Genomic DNA, 15,780 nt, shown 5'->3' with positions numbered 1-15,780 from the left:
CTAAAATCTACAAGAATTGAACAATTACAAACACTAATTGAGATTAGAGAAGATGATCTACAACATGAACAAAGTAAATTGAGAGTGGCAATAGATCTCACCAAAGAATAGTTGAGAATTGAGAAAATGAAGATGAATCCTAGAGAGAAGTTGGAGTTTCTCTCTCTACAAATGTAACTAACTAAAAATATCTATCTAATGATCTAAAATTAGTCTATGGATGTGAATGTGTGTATATCATGTCAATCCCCTTCAATCCTTGGCTCTTATATGCATTTTGGCGCCAAAGTTGGTTGCTGAAGCCTTCCCAAAATCGCCAGGCACGTGTTGCCTTAATGAGGTCATGTGCCATCATCGGCGCGTGCGCGCACGGTACGCGTGCGCGTCCTTGGCCTGCTTCGCAATGTGCGCGCGAGCGCCTTGTGCGCGTGCGCGTGCATGGCTGACTTTGCTTCTTTGACTTTTTATGCTTCTCTCCACTTGTATGCTTCCTTCCTTGCTTCCTTTGATCCATGCCTAGCCTATTTCAGTCCTGAGATTACTAGCAAACACATCAAGGCATCTTATGGAATCGAAGAGAAACTAGAATTCATCAAAATAAGGCCTAAAAAGCATGTTTTTACTTTTAAGCACAAATATGGGAGAGACAACAAAATCATGCTAATTCCTAGGCTAAATGTGACAAAAGGTTATCAAAATACTCTAAATTCAATACAAGACAAACCCTCAAATTGGGGTTTGTCAACCTCCCCACACTTAAACCTTAGCATGTCCTCATGCTAAAATAAGAAGGAACTAAGGGTCATGACATTTGAATGCAACTAAACTACATGAATCCTATCTAAGTGCAATTATCTAAGCAAATGGAAATGCTTAGTTCAAACAAATTAATTCCCAAGAGAGCATGTTTAAGCACAAGAGCTAGGCAATAGGAATTAAGTCCAAACCACAATTGTATTGAATTATCAAAAAGAGTTCAACTTGCAAGAATATAGATAATATGGGTGAATACATGTGATTGAACTTTTGAACCCTCACCGGATGTGTATCCGTTCTATTCACTCAAGTGTTTAAGGGTTAATTCACTCAATTCTCTTCTAATCATGTTTTCCAAAATTTGATTTTCTTCTAACAATCAACACTTATTTAATGTATGCATACATTCATCATGAGGTCTTTCATTTAGGCTGTAATGGGGTTAGGGTCAAGGTAGGATCATTTGTGGTTAAGTGGACTAGGATTGAATCTTTGATTAACATAGGCTTTCCCACCTAACCTATATAATGACCTATACAAGTAAGTACTAATCTAACTACCCATTCTTCACTTTTTTTCTTACATACTCATGCATTCTTATTTGATTCATAACACCTATGCATTGATTCCTTTTTTATTGACTTCACCTTGGGGCATTTTGTCCCCTCTTTCTTATATCTTTTTTTTTTCTCTTTTTCATCTTCTTCTTTTTTTTTTTCTTTTTCATTCATTTTTTTTTCTTTATATATTTTTTTTCTTTTTTTCTTCTTCTTCTTTCAAACTACATACAAGAACATCAATGCATAAGGTCTTTACATTTAATCAATACATGAATATGTACCCAATTCCTAAACATGAAAGTGTACTACCCCTTTTATCCTATCCAATGTTCCCAAGCCTCACCAACTTGAATAATAAACACTCTCACTAGCCTAGGCTAATCAAAGATCCAAACAGGGACTTTTCATTGGTTTTCTGCCTTGGGCTTGTAATGAGCTAAATTGAGAATAAGTTGGTTAATCATAGGCTCAAATTGGCTAACAAAGGAGAGTAAAAGGTTAGCTATTTTGGGTAAGTGGCTAATGAAGTAATGGCCTCAATCATATAAATGCATAAATACAAGAAGTAAATGGATATATAGAATCAAGCAAATCAAGGATCACAATCATAGAAAGAGAACAATTTCACACAAGAATGGGAAATAAGTGGTTATAAAATGTAACCACATCAATAGGCTCAAGTCTCACAAGCTTGTGTTCTTAGTTCAATACATGCTTCACAAGGTATGAAATTCAAGCAAGTTTTCAAAAATTCTCTTTCAATCAATTGGGTCAATGCTCTATATTTAGACTTCTTGAAAAATCTCAATGTTTGACTAAGCATTGTTGTGATTGAAAAGTTCAAAAATTTCTTAGTTCACCCTTTCCTTTTTCACTTAAAATCAATATGTTATGCAAAAAGGGTGACTAAATATTTGCAATCCAAAATATGATTTCTAATCACAACTACAAACTAAAAACAAAGATAAACAAAATGTATAAAGAAGAATCCAACTAAAAGTATGGAATCTATCATCCAAAACATCTAAAAAATATCCAAAAGCATCAAAGTATCTAAAATCCAAAATAAATCCAAAATAAGCAGTAAAAGTATCAAGCAGTAAAAGTATCTAAAATAAACTCAAAATACATCAAATATACACAAAAGGTGTGCAAAGTGAGATAGCTAGAAAAGTGGCTGAAATGTTCACCGGTATCTAATGATGCCACCGGCTACCTCCCCACACTTAAGATCAAGCATCGTCCTCGATGCTAATCCTGAGGATCCGGGATAGGTACACCGGTAGGTTCTGGCTGTGGCGGTGGTACCGGCTGAGCAGCGGCGATTATGGAGGAAGGAAGAAGAAAAAGAAGATGGGGAGGGAGAAGAAGGGAGTGCGCTGCGGCGCAACGCTCTTCGCGTCTTAGGGTTCCCATTTTTTTGAATCGGCGCGAGCGCGTACCTTGCGCGTCCGCGTCCATTGAGGAAACTTGGGATCTGCGCGTGCGCGTACAGCGCGCTTAAGCGTGGATGAGCAAAATGGGAAGGGACGCGTGCGCGTACAGTGCGCGCACGCGTGCATGGAGTTGGGCTAGGGGCTTAGAGTTGGCCCAACGCAGGCCTAACTCTCTGGAGAATGGCCTGGGAGTCGCGCCACCAGATCTGCGCGCACGCGGCATGTACGCGTCCGCGTGCATCGAGAGGAAGGGAGAGCCACGCGTGAGCGTGCAGTGTGCCCTAGCGTGGAATGGAAGAATAGGTAAGGGCGCGTGCGCGTACCGTGCGCGCACGTGTACATGAGATTGGGCCTGAGGCTTAGAATGGGCTTGAGGCACGCCCAACTCTCGGGTCCGTGGCTTAGTTAGGTGGCAGCACGCAAGGGCGCGCGCGCGGCAAGTGCGCGTCCGCGTGAAGCAAGTTGGGCCAGGGGCTTAAGGTTGGCCTAGAACTGGCTCAACTCTCTGTGGATTTGGCTCAATCGTTGCAACAGCAAATCGGCGCGGGCGCGGCAAGTGCGCGTCCGCGTGAAGTGAGTTGGGCTTGGGGCACAATGCCGGCTTATGAGAGGCCCAACTCTCTGGAATATGGGTGATGATGCATCCGCTCATGGACGCGTGCGCGTACATGGTGCGCGCGCGTCCACCCTCCCCCTTTTTATTTTTTTATTATTATTATTTTTTTTTTGAAATGCCTAAAAGCTCTAATTGCCCAAAGACTCCCCATGGTGCCTGCAACTCCTTATTTAGTCAAAATCACACACTTTCTAAAATGCAAGTTGGTTTTGAGATTTATTCTATTTCTACTAAGCACAACATACATGTTAATATGCTAGCAACTAGTGTACACAAACAAGCTAATTATGAAGTGAAAAACTACCTACAATGGTAACTCAAATCACTTATTAAACCAAATTAAAAGAATATGGAAAGAGTTTACCATGGTGGGGTGTCTCCCACCTAGCACTTTTAGTTAAAGTCCTTAAGTTGGACATTTTGATGGAGTCCTTGCTATGGTGGCTTATGCTTGAACTCTTCTTCGAATCCCCACCAATGTTTGCTCTTCCAATAGCCTCCGGGATCCCAATTTAAACGTACAAGGCCTTCAAGGGGGCCTAAGCAAGTAACAAGGCCCCTAAGTTGATAGTGATCTATGTATGTTCCGGGGTCCCATACTTTGTTTGTCAACCCCTTTTCTTCTTGATCTTCATGCTTCCAATAGGGCGACAAACTTATTGAATTCTCCTTATAACTCATACTCATCATCCTAGTTCCATTGAATTTGGCTTCACTCCACTTTTGAAACTCTAAGTTTGATCTTCCATCCCTTATGCTCCTTGATTCAAATTGTCCACCAACATCTAATCCGTTCTTACTTTTTAGCCCACAAAGAGTTCTAAGTTGACCGTCCATTTCTAACAACGCATATTGATATGGGCCAAGAAAATTAAAGGATGAGATGATTACCCACTCAATTTGTGATTGGGACGGCGACTTAGCAAGGAAGATATCCAATGGTCTTGACATTGTAGGTTCCCCTTCCTTTGGCTCCTCCATGATGATTTCCATCTTTTGATAACTCTTTTTAAATTCTTCTTGTTTGCTAACTTCCTTCAAACCTTTATCATTGATCAAGTTATGTGTTGGAGGTTGCGCACCCTCCTCAACATTGTTTTCACATTCGAAGGGGGAAGCTTCAACAAGATCATCATTGTCACTTGATGTAAAGTTATTTTCGTTGATGGAACTTTCTTCTTGTTCAACCTCCTCTAGGTCTTCTTCCACTTCTTTATCTTCAACAATCTTCATTTCCTCCGCTTGTTGCAACATACACTCCATTTCCTTGTGCTCAACTTGAGACTCTAAAGTCTCTCTCATACCTCCATCTTTGGTTGCTTTCTCACAATCATCCGTGAACTCGTTTCGCTTGTGATATGAATCCCAAGAATCTATCTTTTGACGGATGGTTGCTTGAAGTCGATCCATTTCTTCCTTGAAACGATCCCTTAGTTCTTGTTCCGCTTTACTAACATGAGTAAGATCATATTGCTCTTGGATTAATGGACATTGATATGCTTCCATGGAGGTTTGTGGCGGAGAGGAGAAATCATAATATGGTTGGAAAGAAGATTCATCAAAGCTTTGAGGTGGGAAGTCATTTTGGTTATCGGTAGAGGGTGAAATTATATGGGACGTAAATTCTTGGAGGGTAGAGGTGAAACTAGTGAAGGCGGTTTGGAGCTCTTCTTGCTCTTGAAGAACGATACTAAGTGCATCATTTATGGGAACTTGGGTTGAAGGGTAAAAATGTTGGAGTGGTGGTGATTCAAGGGTTGCTTGTTTATAATCGTCACAAGGGTATGCATAGGGGGAATATAGATTTGGATCATATGTAGGCAATTGGTGGAAATAAGATGTGGGTTGAGAATATGGTGTATAGAATGGTGGTGGTTGAGAGGTATAACCATGATAAGAGTCATCATATCCATAGGAATGATATGCATTATAGGAAGGATTACCATCGTAGTAACTTGAAGGGGAAGGTTGCCATGATGAGTGCTCATATGGATATGGCTCCCTTCCTAAGAATTCATCTCTCCCATAACGTGAGCCATCATTCAAGTTTTCATCGCCTACAACATATTCATAGTCATATCCAAAACCACAAGGATGAGAATTCATAGTGGCAAATAGAAACAAAACCAATAGAAATCTTTAAAACTAACAAAAACTAACAAACAAACAAAAGACAAACATATTCACAATATTCACATATTTACATTAACCAAAGACATGGCACTCATGCGCATTCCCCGGCAACGGCGCCATTTTGACGAATGAATTTTTGATGGTGTAGAAATTATCAAGTAATCAATCGTAGTATAGTCTACACCGACGCAAAATCCATTTATCAAACAAATCTACAATCTATAATCGAGAGTATTAGTCCCGAGTCGTTCTTCCCTAGGAATGCTACAAGGATGCATGTATTGGTTAAGTGGTCTTTTTGTGGCTTGAAGAGTGCGGCATAAAAGTGTGAATAAAAGAAAACAACAATCAATCAATATTAAAAGCCTTGGCCAAGGTTGAACATTGGAAGTCCCATCACTATAGCTTCCTTCAATTGTGATAACAAAGGAGTGTTGCTTCACTTAGTTAACCCCTAATTATAGAGGAAAGTCAAGTAAAAGTAATTAACTCAAGTCACAAGTCCTAGTCTTACCCTAGGGAAGTCTAGCTTTAGTGCACTCTAAGTCAATTAGCAATCCTCAATTCTTAATCAACAATTGACATCCATTATTCAAGTGTCTCCAATGACTCAACCACTAGGCCAAGTGAGGGAATACTACTCCATATCTAAAGTTGGCATTTTCTCAAACATTTGGAGGGCAAGAATGAAAGACATAGTAAAATTGAGAAGAGATTTAGAATCAAAGCAATTCAACACAAGAGATTAACAACAATTAACAATGAACAACAATGGAAAATGAGATCTTTAATGAATCAATAGAATCCAAAACAACAAAGTTAAACCTAAAATCTACAAGAATTGAACAATTACAAACACTAATTGAGATTAGAGAAGATGATCTACAACATGAACAAAGTAAATTGAGAGTGGCAATAGATCTCACCAAAGAATAGTTGAGAATTGAGAAAATGAAGATGAATCCTAGAGAGAAGTTGGAGTTTCTCTCTCTACAAATGTAACTAACTAAAAATATCTATCTAATGATCTAAAATTAGTCTATGGATGTGAATGTGTGTATATCATGTCAATCCCCTTCAATCCTTGGCTCTTATATGCATTTTGGCGCCAAAGTTGGTTGCTGAAGCCTTCCCAAAATCGCCAGGCACGTGTTGCCTTAATGAGGTCATGTGCCATCATCGGCGCGTGCGCGCACGGTACGCGTGCGCGTCCTTGGCCTGCTTCGCAATGTGCGCGCGAGCGCCTTGTGCGCGTGCGCGTGCATGGCTGACTTTGCTTCTTTGACTTTTTATGCTTCTCTCCACTTGTATGCTTCCTTCCTTGCTTCCTTTGATCCATGCCTAGCCTATTTCAGTCCTGAGATTACTAGCAAACACATCAAGGCATCTTATGGAATCGAAGAGAAACTAGAATTCATCAAAATAAGGCCTAAAAAGCATGTTTTTACTTTTAAGCACAAATATGGGAGAGACAACAAAATCATGCTAATTCCTAGGCTAAATGTGACAAAAGGTTATCAAAATACTCTAAATTCAATACAAGACAAACCCTCAAATTGGGGTTTGTCACTTGTCGAAAGCGGGCTTAAAAAGGATGTCCGCCGAGCTTCCTTGGTCCACCAGGGTTCTGTGGAGATGGGCATTTGTTAGGATCATGGTTATCACTACTGGATCATCATGTCCAGGGATTATTCCTCGCCTATCTTCTTTTGTGAATGAAATGGTAGGGAGGTCGGAGGGCTCTTCCCCGACCTGATAGACTCTTTTGAGATGTCTTTTGCGAGAGGATTTGGTGAGTCCTCCTCCCGCGAACCCTCCTGAGATCATGTGGATATGTCTCTCTGGTGTCTGCGGTGGTGGGTCTCTTCTATCCATGTCGTCTCGCTTTCTCTTTCTGTGACCGTCCGACCTTTCTATGAGATATCTATCAAGCCGACCTTCTCTAGCCAGCTTTTCTATCACATTTTTAAGGTCGTAACAGTCGTTTGTGGAGTGACCATATATCTTATGGTACTCGCAGTAATCGTTGCAGCTTCCCCCTTTTTTATTTTTAATGGGTCTAGGGGGTGGCAATCTCTCAGTGTTACAAATCTCTCTATATACGTCCACTATAGAGGCTTTCAGAGGAGTATAAGAGTGATATTTTCTTGGCCTTTCGAGACCGAGTTCTTCCTTTTTCTTGGTTTCCCTTTCCCTCTCTTTTGTTGAGGGAGGGGGCCCAGGTCGCCAACTCAAGTCTCTTAGTTTGGCGTTTTCCTCCATATTGATGTACTTTTCAGCTCTTTCCTGTACATCACTTAGAGAAACGGGATATCTTTTAGATATGGACTGCGAGAAGGGACCTTCTCTGAGGCCATTGACTAGTCCCATTATGACTGCCTCTGTGGGCAGGTCTTGGATCTCCAAACATGCTTTGTTAAATCTTTCCATATAGGCTCGCAAAGATTCTCCGATCTCCTGTTTTATTCCCAGGAGGCTCGGTGCATGTTTCACTTTGTCTTTCTGGATTGAGAACCTCATCAAAAACTTCCTTGAGAGGTCTTCAAAACTAGTAACCGACCTCGGGGGGAGGCTATCGAACCACTTCATCGCTGCTTTCGATAGAGTGGTCGGGAAGGCTTTGCATCGTGTAGCGTCGGAAGCGTCAGCTAGGTACATCCGACTTTTGAAGTTGCTCAGGTGATGCTTCGGATCCGTGGTCCCGTCATAGAGGTCCATGTCAGGGCTTTTGAAGTTTCTCGGAACTTTAGCCCTCATGATGTCCTCCCTGAAAGGATCCTCCCCACCTAGGGGTGGTTCTTCTTGTTCGTCGCGGGAGTTGCGACTTTTGATGGAGGATTCCAACTGTAAGAGCTTTCTTTCTAACTCTTTTCGTCGTTCCATCTCCTCTTTTAGGCTCTTTTCAGTTTCCTTTTGTCGTTCTCGCTCCTGCTCTAATTGTTCCAGGCGGCTGTGGACTAATCCCATGAGTTCAGTTGCATGGGGTGGTCCTTCTTTTTCTGATTTGCGCCCTTCTGAGGAGTTTACCTTCGGATTCTTTATTCCGGAAGTGCCTTCCCTGTGTTGATTATCGATTTCTTGGTGGAGGGTGAGGTCCACATCGTTGTTGCCTGTGTCCAGATTCTCTTGTTCAGAGTCTGTCTCCACATGGCCTTCTTCGTGGGATCTATCTGCCATCGTTGGATGATCTCTCAGGTTCCCCGGCAACGGCGCTAATGTTACGATGGGTAACCGGAGATTAATAAGATGGATGGCTTTGGTTGGCCCAATCGTCCACGGATGGTGGCTTCCGAGCTAGTTTGCACGTTGGAACCTCCTTCCGACTTGTGCTCGTGAGTGAATGGGGGGTGGTACCTGCAAAGACACTCCGATGCCTAAGTTAGCAAGGGTGTGAGCAGGTCTAGAGAGTATTGGGCTTAGAGATACCTGAGGGGTGTCAGTGTATTTGTAGTGGTGAGCCAATAACCACCGTTGGAGTAGTGCCATATTTTTAGGGTGTTAACCGTCCCATTATCTTAGGGAGGTTAAGATATGGCTTGATTAAAGTAGTTAGAGAGATTTTAGGGGCAGTTACTCATTTGAATGAGTGCTTATCTGCCAACTATTCTCCGTCCCGACTTCTTGGGAGTAAGTCGGGTTTGACACCGACTTCTAAGTGTGAAGGTTGGTGTTTAGTAAGGCTCAATCCTCTGGACTAGGCCTTTTATTTGGACCTGGGCCTTTATTATTGGGCCAGGGTTGGAACAAAAGTAAAGAGAATAAATATTAGGTATTAAGAACATATTAATGTTAAAATGATATTTATTATAAAAGGCATATGCCCAATGAGATTGATTTAACAAAAGTTTAAATGGAAGACCAAATTTTCTGAAACTAGGTAACTAGCAATATCACCTATGAGTATATTAGTAAATAAAATTAAATGTGTAAATATATTAAGTGAAAAAATATATTGTTTCCTATGCTAATTTTGTATATTTAAATAGGATCCCGCTAGGGAGACAATTAATTATTTGTACAATATGTACAATGGACTATTGAGTTATAAAATGAACATCCCTCATACTATTTAGAATAACCATCCGAGTACTAGGAATAATAAACATCTTCCCAAAAGCTTAAACTGATTTTAGGGCGGATCTAGCGCTCTAATACCATGTCATGATACCACTCATTCCAAAAGCTTCAACTGATGAGAAAAGGTAACACTAATGGTTATATTTCTAATACTCCATAAACTTTCATTGTACACCTTGTACAAATATTCCATTGGCTCCTCATACTTTCCCAGTTAAATAACGTAACACATCAATCATGTAGGTAAGAAATCCTACAGTATTCTGAAAAAATATATAACCATATGTTTATACTCTGGTTCAAAGAACAATCAAGTTCAAAGTATGTAAAGCCAATCAACATGCAAGGACTTCACCTACCTACCCGATCTTGTGGAGGTCGAACTCGACGCCAACATCAATCCTACCTACTCAAATCAATAACTAATTCCTATGACATCTCCCATTCATCTATAAAAGAGATCTAAACAACCTCCCTAACAAAAGAGAATGGTTAGTCGGACAAAACCCTAAAGGATCTTAAACCTCACGTTGACGTCCAAATAGATAACATTCAAAACACCATATATAAATGTTATTTGCAATTTTTTTTTTCATAAACGTTGATAGGGCATGCCGTCACTACAAGAAAAATACCCATTCAGCCACACTTTTTTTAAGCTACATTTGAAAAGCGTAGCCTATTCATAGAATAGGCTACGCTTTTCTCCGTGTTGCCTTTTTATAAGAGAAAAGGATACACAAATGCGGCATCATTTAAAAAGCGTAGCCTTAGGTATTATAGAAATCACTTATAAAGCGTAGCCGTAGGTTGATATCTATAGGTTCACTTTTCGTATCAAAGGAGACGCTTTTAAAGAGTAGCCTATTTATTAAGTTTTGGGTGCGCTTTTGAAGTGTTTTCTAATATATTAATGTATACTTAATGAATTTTGTTTTTTTTTTTTCAGAAGCCCTCCCCTCCTTCAGAAACCCGTGCCTTGCTCCTTCTCTTTCAGAAAGCTTCACGCTACCACCACTCACCGTCGCCCTTCTCCTTCGTCTTCACCTTTGCTCACCCCACTCACCGTCGCCCTTTTCCTTCGTCTTCTCACCTTCGCTCACCACTCACCGAGACATTGAAGCTCTTCTCTCTCAAAGAAAAACCCTAGCCACTGCTCTCTTCTTCAAGCTGTGTCGCCGCCGTCAAATCTGGTCCAGCCGCCGTCCCCACTCCCACTGCTCCAGCGCCGTCGCAGCTCGTCTTTATCGTCGCATTACGTCGCCTCTGTTCCACGGCCGTTGTCTGTTCTAATTCCATCGCCCGTGCTCCACTGCTCCCTCTCCCTCAACTCGGTTTGAGTTCTGGCCCTCATCTGAGTTTGAATTCTGTCTGTTATTATTTTTTTCTTATTTTTATTGTGTTATTGTGATTTAATTGTTGGTGTTGTTGCTGTGTAACTTATAATTGCTCCTGTTGGTGATGTGAATCTGAATAACAGAGAGTGATGACATATTTATTCTAAATCTGAATAGTATTGTTTAAGAGAAAAGCAATAATTAGAGGACATGTACTAAAAATTTTATGTTAAATCTAAATAATATTGATTCTTTCTTCCTTTGTTAGAGGCTATTTCAATAGTAAATAATGCATGCTGGGCTATTGGAGAACTTACAGTTAAGGTATGTTAATGTTCTAATCACACTCTTGCAGTTATCTAAACTGACCAAGAGTTGAATGGCACTCTTGTTAGACATTAGGCTTTGGATATCTTTGAAGAAATCATTATTGCTCCAGCTTTTTGTTTTGGAATAGATTCCTATAACTTGGCATTAGAGTCTCAGCTCAAATATTCTAATCACACTCTTTCATAAAACTCGCATTCATGTATAGTTTCTGATTGTCTTCTTGTTTATTAGGGACTCAACAAGTCACTCATAGAGGGAATAAAGAGGGAAGAGAGGAATTGCTTGTAGTGTTACAGAGCCACATTTAGATCTTGAGGGTGACAATGAGGAGGTACTTTCAGTTTGCTTTGGGTTGGATAATTTGTGAGTTGGTTAATTTGTTGTAACTGTCAGGTTAGTTAGAAATCAGAAGTTAGTTTGTTTCAGATTTTGACAATTTGCTGCACTATATCTATTAGACTAGCATATGTTATAACAGTTATTTTAGTTTCAGAAGTTAGTGTCGATTAGTTTCAAATTCTGATCATTGTAGAACTTGATAGGAAGGAATTTGATTCAATAGCTGTAATCTTGCATGTTTCTAAATTCTAAGTGGTCGGTTCAGTCCCCTATTGCAGCTCTTTTCCATTTCTTGAAGATAAGTATTGTTCATAAGTATAGCAATGGTCGTACTAATCAGGTGAGTTGCAGAAGGATCTAAATGTGGGTGTAGATGGTGAACTAGTGAACTAGTGAAGTCAAAGTTTATCAAGTGATTGCCCTAATATTGAATATTGAATGGCAGGGTCAACAAGATTTCACGTTCAGAAATCAGAGGAGGAATGGAGGGCCATTCTCTGTCTGTCTCTGTCTGTCTCCCTCATGAATTCACAGACAGTAGAGAGAGGGCAAGGAACAGAGGAATAGCCAAAGCACCAGGGAGCAAAAACAGGAGCGTTCTTCAAGTTTTTGGCTCTTCATCAACCATAGCACCAAGAGAAAGAGAATGATGGCCAAGGAAGGAGCTGACTAAAGCTTAAGAGGGAGCTGCATTCCACTCACCCAACTGTTCTTCGAGTTTCTTTGCTAGGTGAGGACAGCGACTTCATCTTCTTTCTTTTCTCCTCTAATTCAAAATTCTGATAATTCTCTTGCTCCTTTTTTTTCAGTTTATTCAATTTCTGTTAACACAACTACCACCACAAGCAAAGAGAGGTGAGTGATTTTCTCTCCTCTGTGTTTAATTTGGTCGAATGGCCTTGTGAAATGTAACTAAAATTCTGGTTCTTGGAACGGTTAAGGTTTGGGCTCAAGAGAAAAACAGGGACAAGTCTTGTGTATTTGATCAACAAAGAGGTAAGGGTTAGAATAGTTAGATATTGATTTTAGTTGTATTTGGTGATTAAATGGCAGAAACCTTTCCATTTAGTATGCTTATTGACCAGTCAGCTGTTTGATTCTTGGATCTGTATGTGAATGATTGTTGCTTTCTTAATCAGCACTGTTTACTTTGTAGTGGTAAATGGTAATGTTCTAATAAACAAAAATCAAGTACTAATGGGGACTATTATTCATTTGTCTAGAGTAGTTTACTGATTTCATGTTAATTATTTTTGTTGCATATTAATTATTTGGCTTGGAACCACTTTCCATGTACTTGGCTTTCATGGACGAACTCATGAAAAACGAATTGGAAAAATGGTCAAAGATGGGGCAAATTGAGTTGCTGACTGAACTCAGAAGGCTTACCTTCAAGATCATCATCCACATTTTCCTTGGCACCTCCAGCACTTCTGTTATGGAAGCTTTGGAAAAGGAATACACTAAGCTTAACTATGGCATGAGAGCTTTGCGCATTGATCTTCCCGGTTTTGCATTCCACAAAGCCTTCAAGGTGCATGCAGGATGTTTTTCATTTTAAATAGAATCTTTTTATGTTATATTATACATATTTGACTAATATATATGATCTGTGATATTCAGGCTAGAAAGAATCTAGTTAGCATATTTCAAAATGTTGTGAATGAGAGGAGAAAGGAGAAGTTAGAAAATCCAAACAAAACAGCAAAAGATATGTTGGATCAACTGATTGATGCTGAAGACGAGAACGGTAGGAAATTGGCTGATGATGAAGTGATTGACATTATGATAATGTATTTGAATGCTGGACATGAATCTTCTGGACACACTACCATGTGGGCTACTTTGATCCTTCAACAGCACCCTCAGTATTTCCAAAAGGCTAAGCAAGAACAGGAAGAGATCGTAAAGCGGAGGCCAGCAAATCAGAAGAGTATGACAATAAAGGAATATAGGCAGATGGATTTCCTCTCTAAGGTGATAAGATATATTTTTACTACTTTCTTATACAAGCTATGTTATCTTGTGTTAAGGAAAATTTCATATTTATAATTATAATGCATCTGTATGTGTAGGCAATTGATGAAACTATGCGCTATATTACCTTCTCTTTAATGACATTTCGGGAGGCAAAGCGTGATGTCAAACTGAATGGTTAGTCCCAATTGTTTCTGTAAAATTATATTTTTTGGTTCTAATAATGGTTATTATTATTGCTTAGATACATGTAAGAATGATGAAGAGTGATGAATCATTTACATTTTGATATATGGTGTAGGTTTTCTTATTCCCAAAGGTTGGAAGGTTTTTGTTTGGTATAGGGCTATTCACCAAGACCCTCAGGTTTATCCTAATCTAAGGATATTTGATCCTTCAAGATTCGATGTAAGTATTATATATACTTTATAATATTTTTGTACATGCTATTCTCAAATAGGAGTTAGATATATGTAGCATTTCAGAAACAAGCCAATCAACCAGGGTAAACAGAATCTATACATAGACATTTTTTTATTGCTGTTATGCTCCCATATAATTTTCATATAGTTTTTTTATTATGGTTATGAAATCTGGGTTCTGATTTTCTGGTCTTCTGAAGGATAACTAAATGAAAAATATCCATTTTTGAACTGTGGAACACTAATGAAAAATAACTAAATGTACTACCATTTTTTTTAAGCAAATTCGTTATTTTTTAGAATTTTATTTATTTACTGATATAGCTTCTGTTTTCATAATGGCCATAAGCCCATAACCTTTCGTTTCTTACTCTCTCTTGATGACTTTATACTATCTGATATGCCTTTAAGATATCATTCCGATGAATACTTTTAACTTTAATTGTTACCAACTTATTTTGTTCTATTTTTGGTCAGATCTCAATGTTTTCCAATACAGATTTCTGGTTGGCTATTGGAGTTAATGGCTTATGCTTATTTAGCTGTTAGTCCTCCAAGCATGATAGCGCAATCTGAAGAGGTATGAACTAAACTAACTTTTCTGATATTGTTGTAGAACTCAACTAGTGATTCTTTTGATAGATGGCTGCAGCAGCATCAAATAAAAGTACCGCCAAGAAAGATTCGAGATATCCTGAAATAGAGGAGCAAGCATTGTGCGAATCCAGTATATCAAAATACAACAATAATTTGTAATCCTCTTTATATTCATTGATACATGGAAAGTAGTAGTTTAGACATGTTTCATTTTTTTTTTACTCTATTGTTGAATGATTGTTCAATTGGATAGTTGGATCCATTGTTTTATGTACTAATATACTGTAATGTACTAATATATTGTAACATTACAGTGCTTGTGAATCTTTAGAATGTATTTGCTGTCTTTTGCTAGAATATTTTTTAGTTTAATATAATTGTGTGTTTATTTTTATTTTATAATATTTAATTTATTTAATTAAAAATACATAATTATATATATAATCATATTATTAAATATTATGTTGTACAAAAAATTATTAGAATTATATATATATATATATATAGAAAAAAAACAATGAGGGACCTAAGACTACACTTATATAGAGTAGCTATAGTATACAAAAAAAGTGGGACCTAAGGCTACGCTTATAAAAAGTAGCTATGGTATACAATATGGCTACGCTTTACAAGTGATGTAGTAGTGTTAAAAAGCGTAGCCTATTCTAGAAAAATGAAAGTTGAAAAGCGTAGCCTTTGGTCCTGGACAGCATCACTTGAAAAGCGTAGCCTATTCTCAAAAGCCAAAAGCGTAGCCCTTGGTGCAGAAAAGCGTAGCCTTTGAGAATAGACAACGGCCGAATAGGAATCACTCCAAAAAGCGTAGCCGTAGCCCAAAAAGCGTAGCCATAGCCTAAGGCATCATTTTTTTTCACTTTTGGCTACACTTTTCAAGTGTACCTGAATGGGTGTTTTCTTGTAGTGCGTCGTCTTCTCCATTATCATGATGCCAAAAAGGCGTATCATATAGAATTATTTTATTCAGCATTGAACATCGCAGAGATATCAATTCAGCGCATGGTTATTGGTTAAACGAGATATAATTACGTAGTGGGGGATGACATTCAATAATGTTACTAGCACATAATGTTGAAATAGGACAACTAAATTCTTGAAGAAATTTGCGATAGATTTATAGGCCTTACAGAAAATAAAATATCAAATACATCTCTGAAAAAAATTTGTGATGGACTTATCAGA

At 38.8% G+C, this 15,780-nt stretch overlaps 1 protein-coding gene across 1 annotated transcript; it reads left to right on the top strand.

Annotated features, from left to right (window-relative positions):
* Positions 1–12,397: 12,397 nt before the first annotated feature.
* On the top strand, positions 12,398–14,916 carry LOC130965239 (ent-kaurenoic acid oxidase 1-like). Its single transcript, XM_057889976.1, has 8 exons — positions 12,398–12,439; positions 12,526–12,580; positions 12,933–13,118; positions 13,208–13,561; positions 13,660–13,738; positions 13,863–13,969; positions 14,483–14,563; positions 14,626–14,916. The coding sequence occupies exons 3-8, from the start codon at positions 12,933–12,935 to the stop codon at positions 14,737–14,739; spliced, it is 921 nt and encodes a 306-aa protein (XP_057745959.1). The 5' UTR covers positions 12,398–12,439; positions 12,526–12,580; the 3' UTR covers positions 14,740–14,916.
* The last annotated feature ends 864 nt before the right edge of the window (positions 14,917–15,780 follow it).

This window comes from Arachis stenosperma, chromosome 3, assembly GCF_014773155.1.
Source record: "Arachis stenosperma cultivar V10309 chromosome 3, arast.V10309.gnm1.PFL2, whole genome shotgun sequence".
NCBI lineage: Eukaryota > Viridiplantae > Streptophyta > Magnoliopsida > Fabales > Fabaceae > Arachis > Arachis stenosperma.
Note: the sequence above shows the minus strand (reverse complement) of the source record. Positions and strands in the feature narration are given on the sequence as shown.

Excerpts from the sequence above, each read along its gene's own strand:
- LOC130965239 (XM_057889976.1), top strand. The coding sequence starts at position 12,933 with ATGGGGCAAATTGAGTTGCTGACTGAACTCAGAAGGCTTACCTTCAAG. Across the intron at positions 13,119-13,207 it reads CATTCCACAAAGCCTTCAAG|GCTAGAAAGAATCTAGTTAG; the intron begins GTGCATGCAGGA and ends TGTGATATTCAG. Across the intron at positions 13,562-13,659 it reads AGATGGATTTCCTCTCTAAG|GCAATTGATGAAACTATGCG; the intron begins GTGATAAGATAT and ends CTGTATGTGTAG.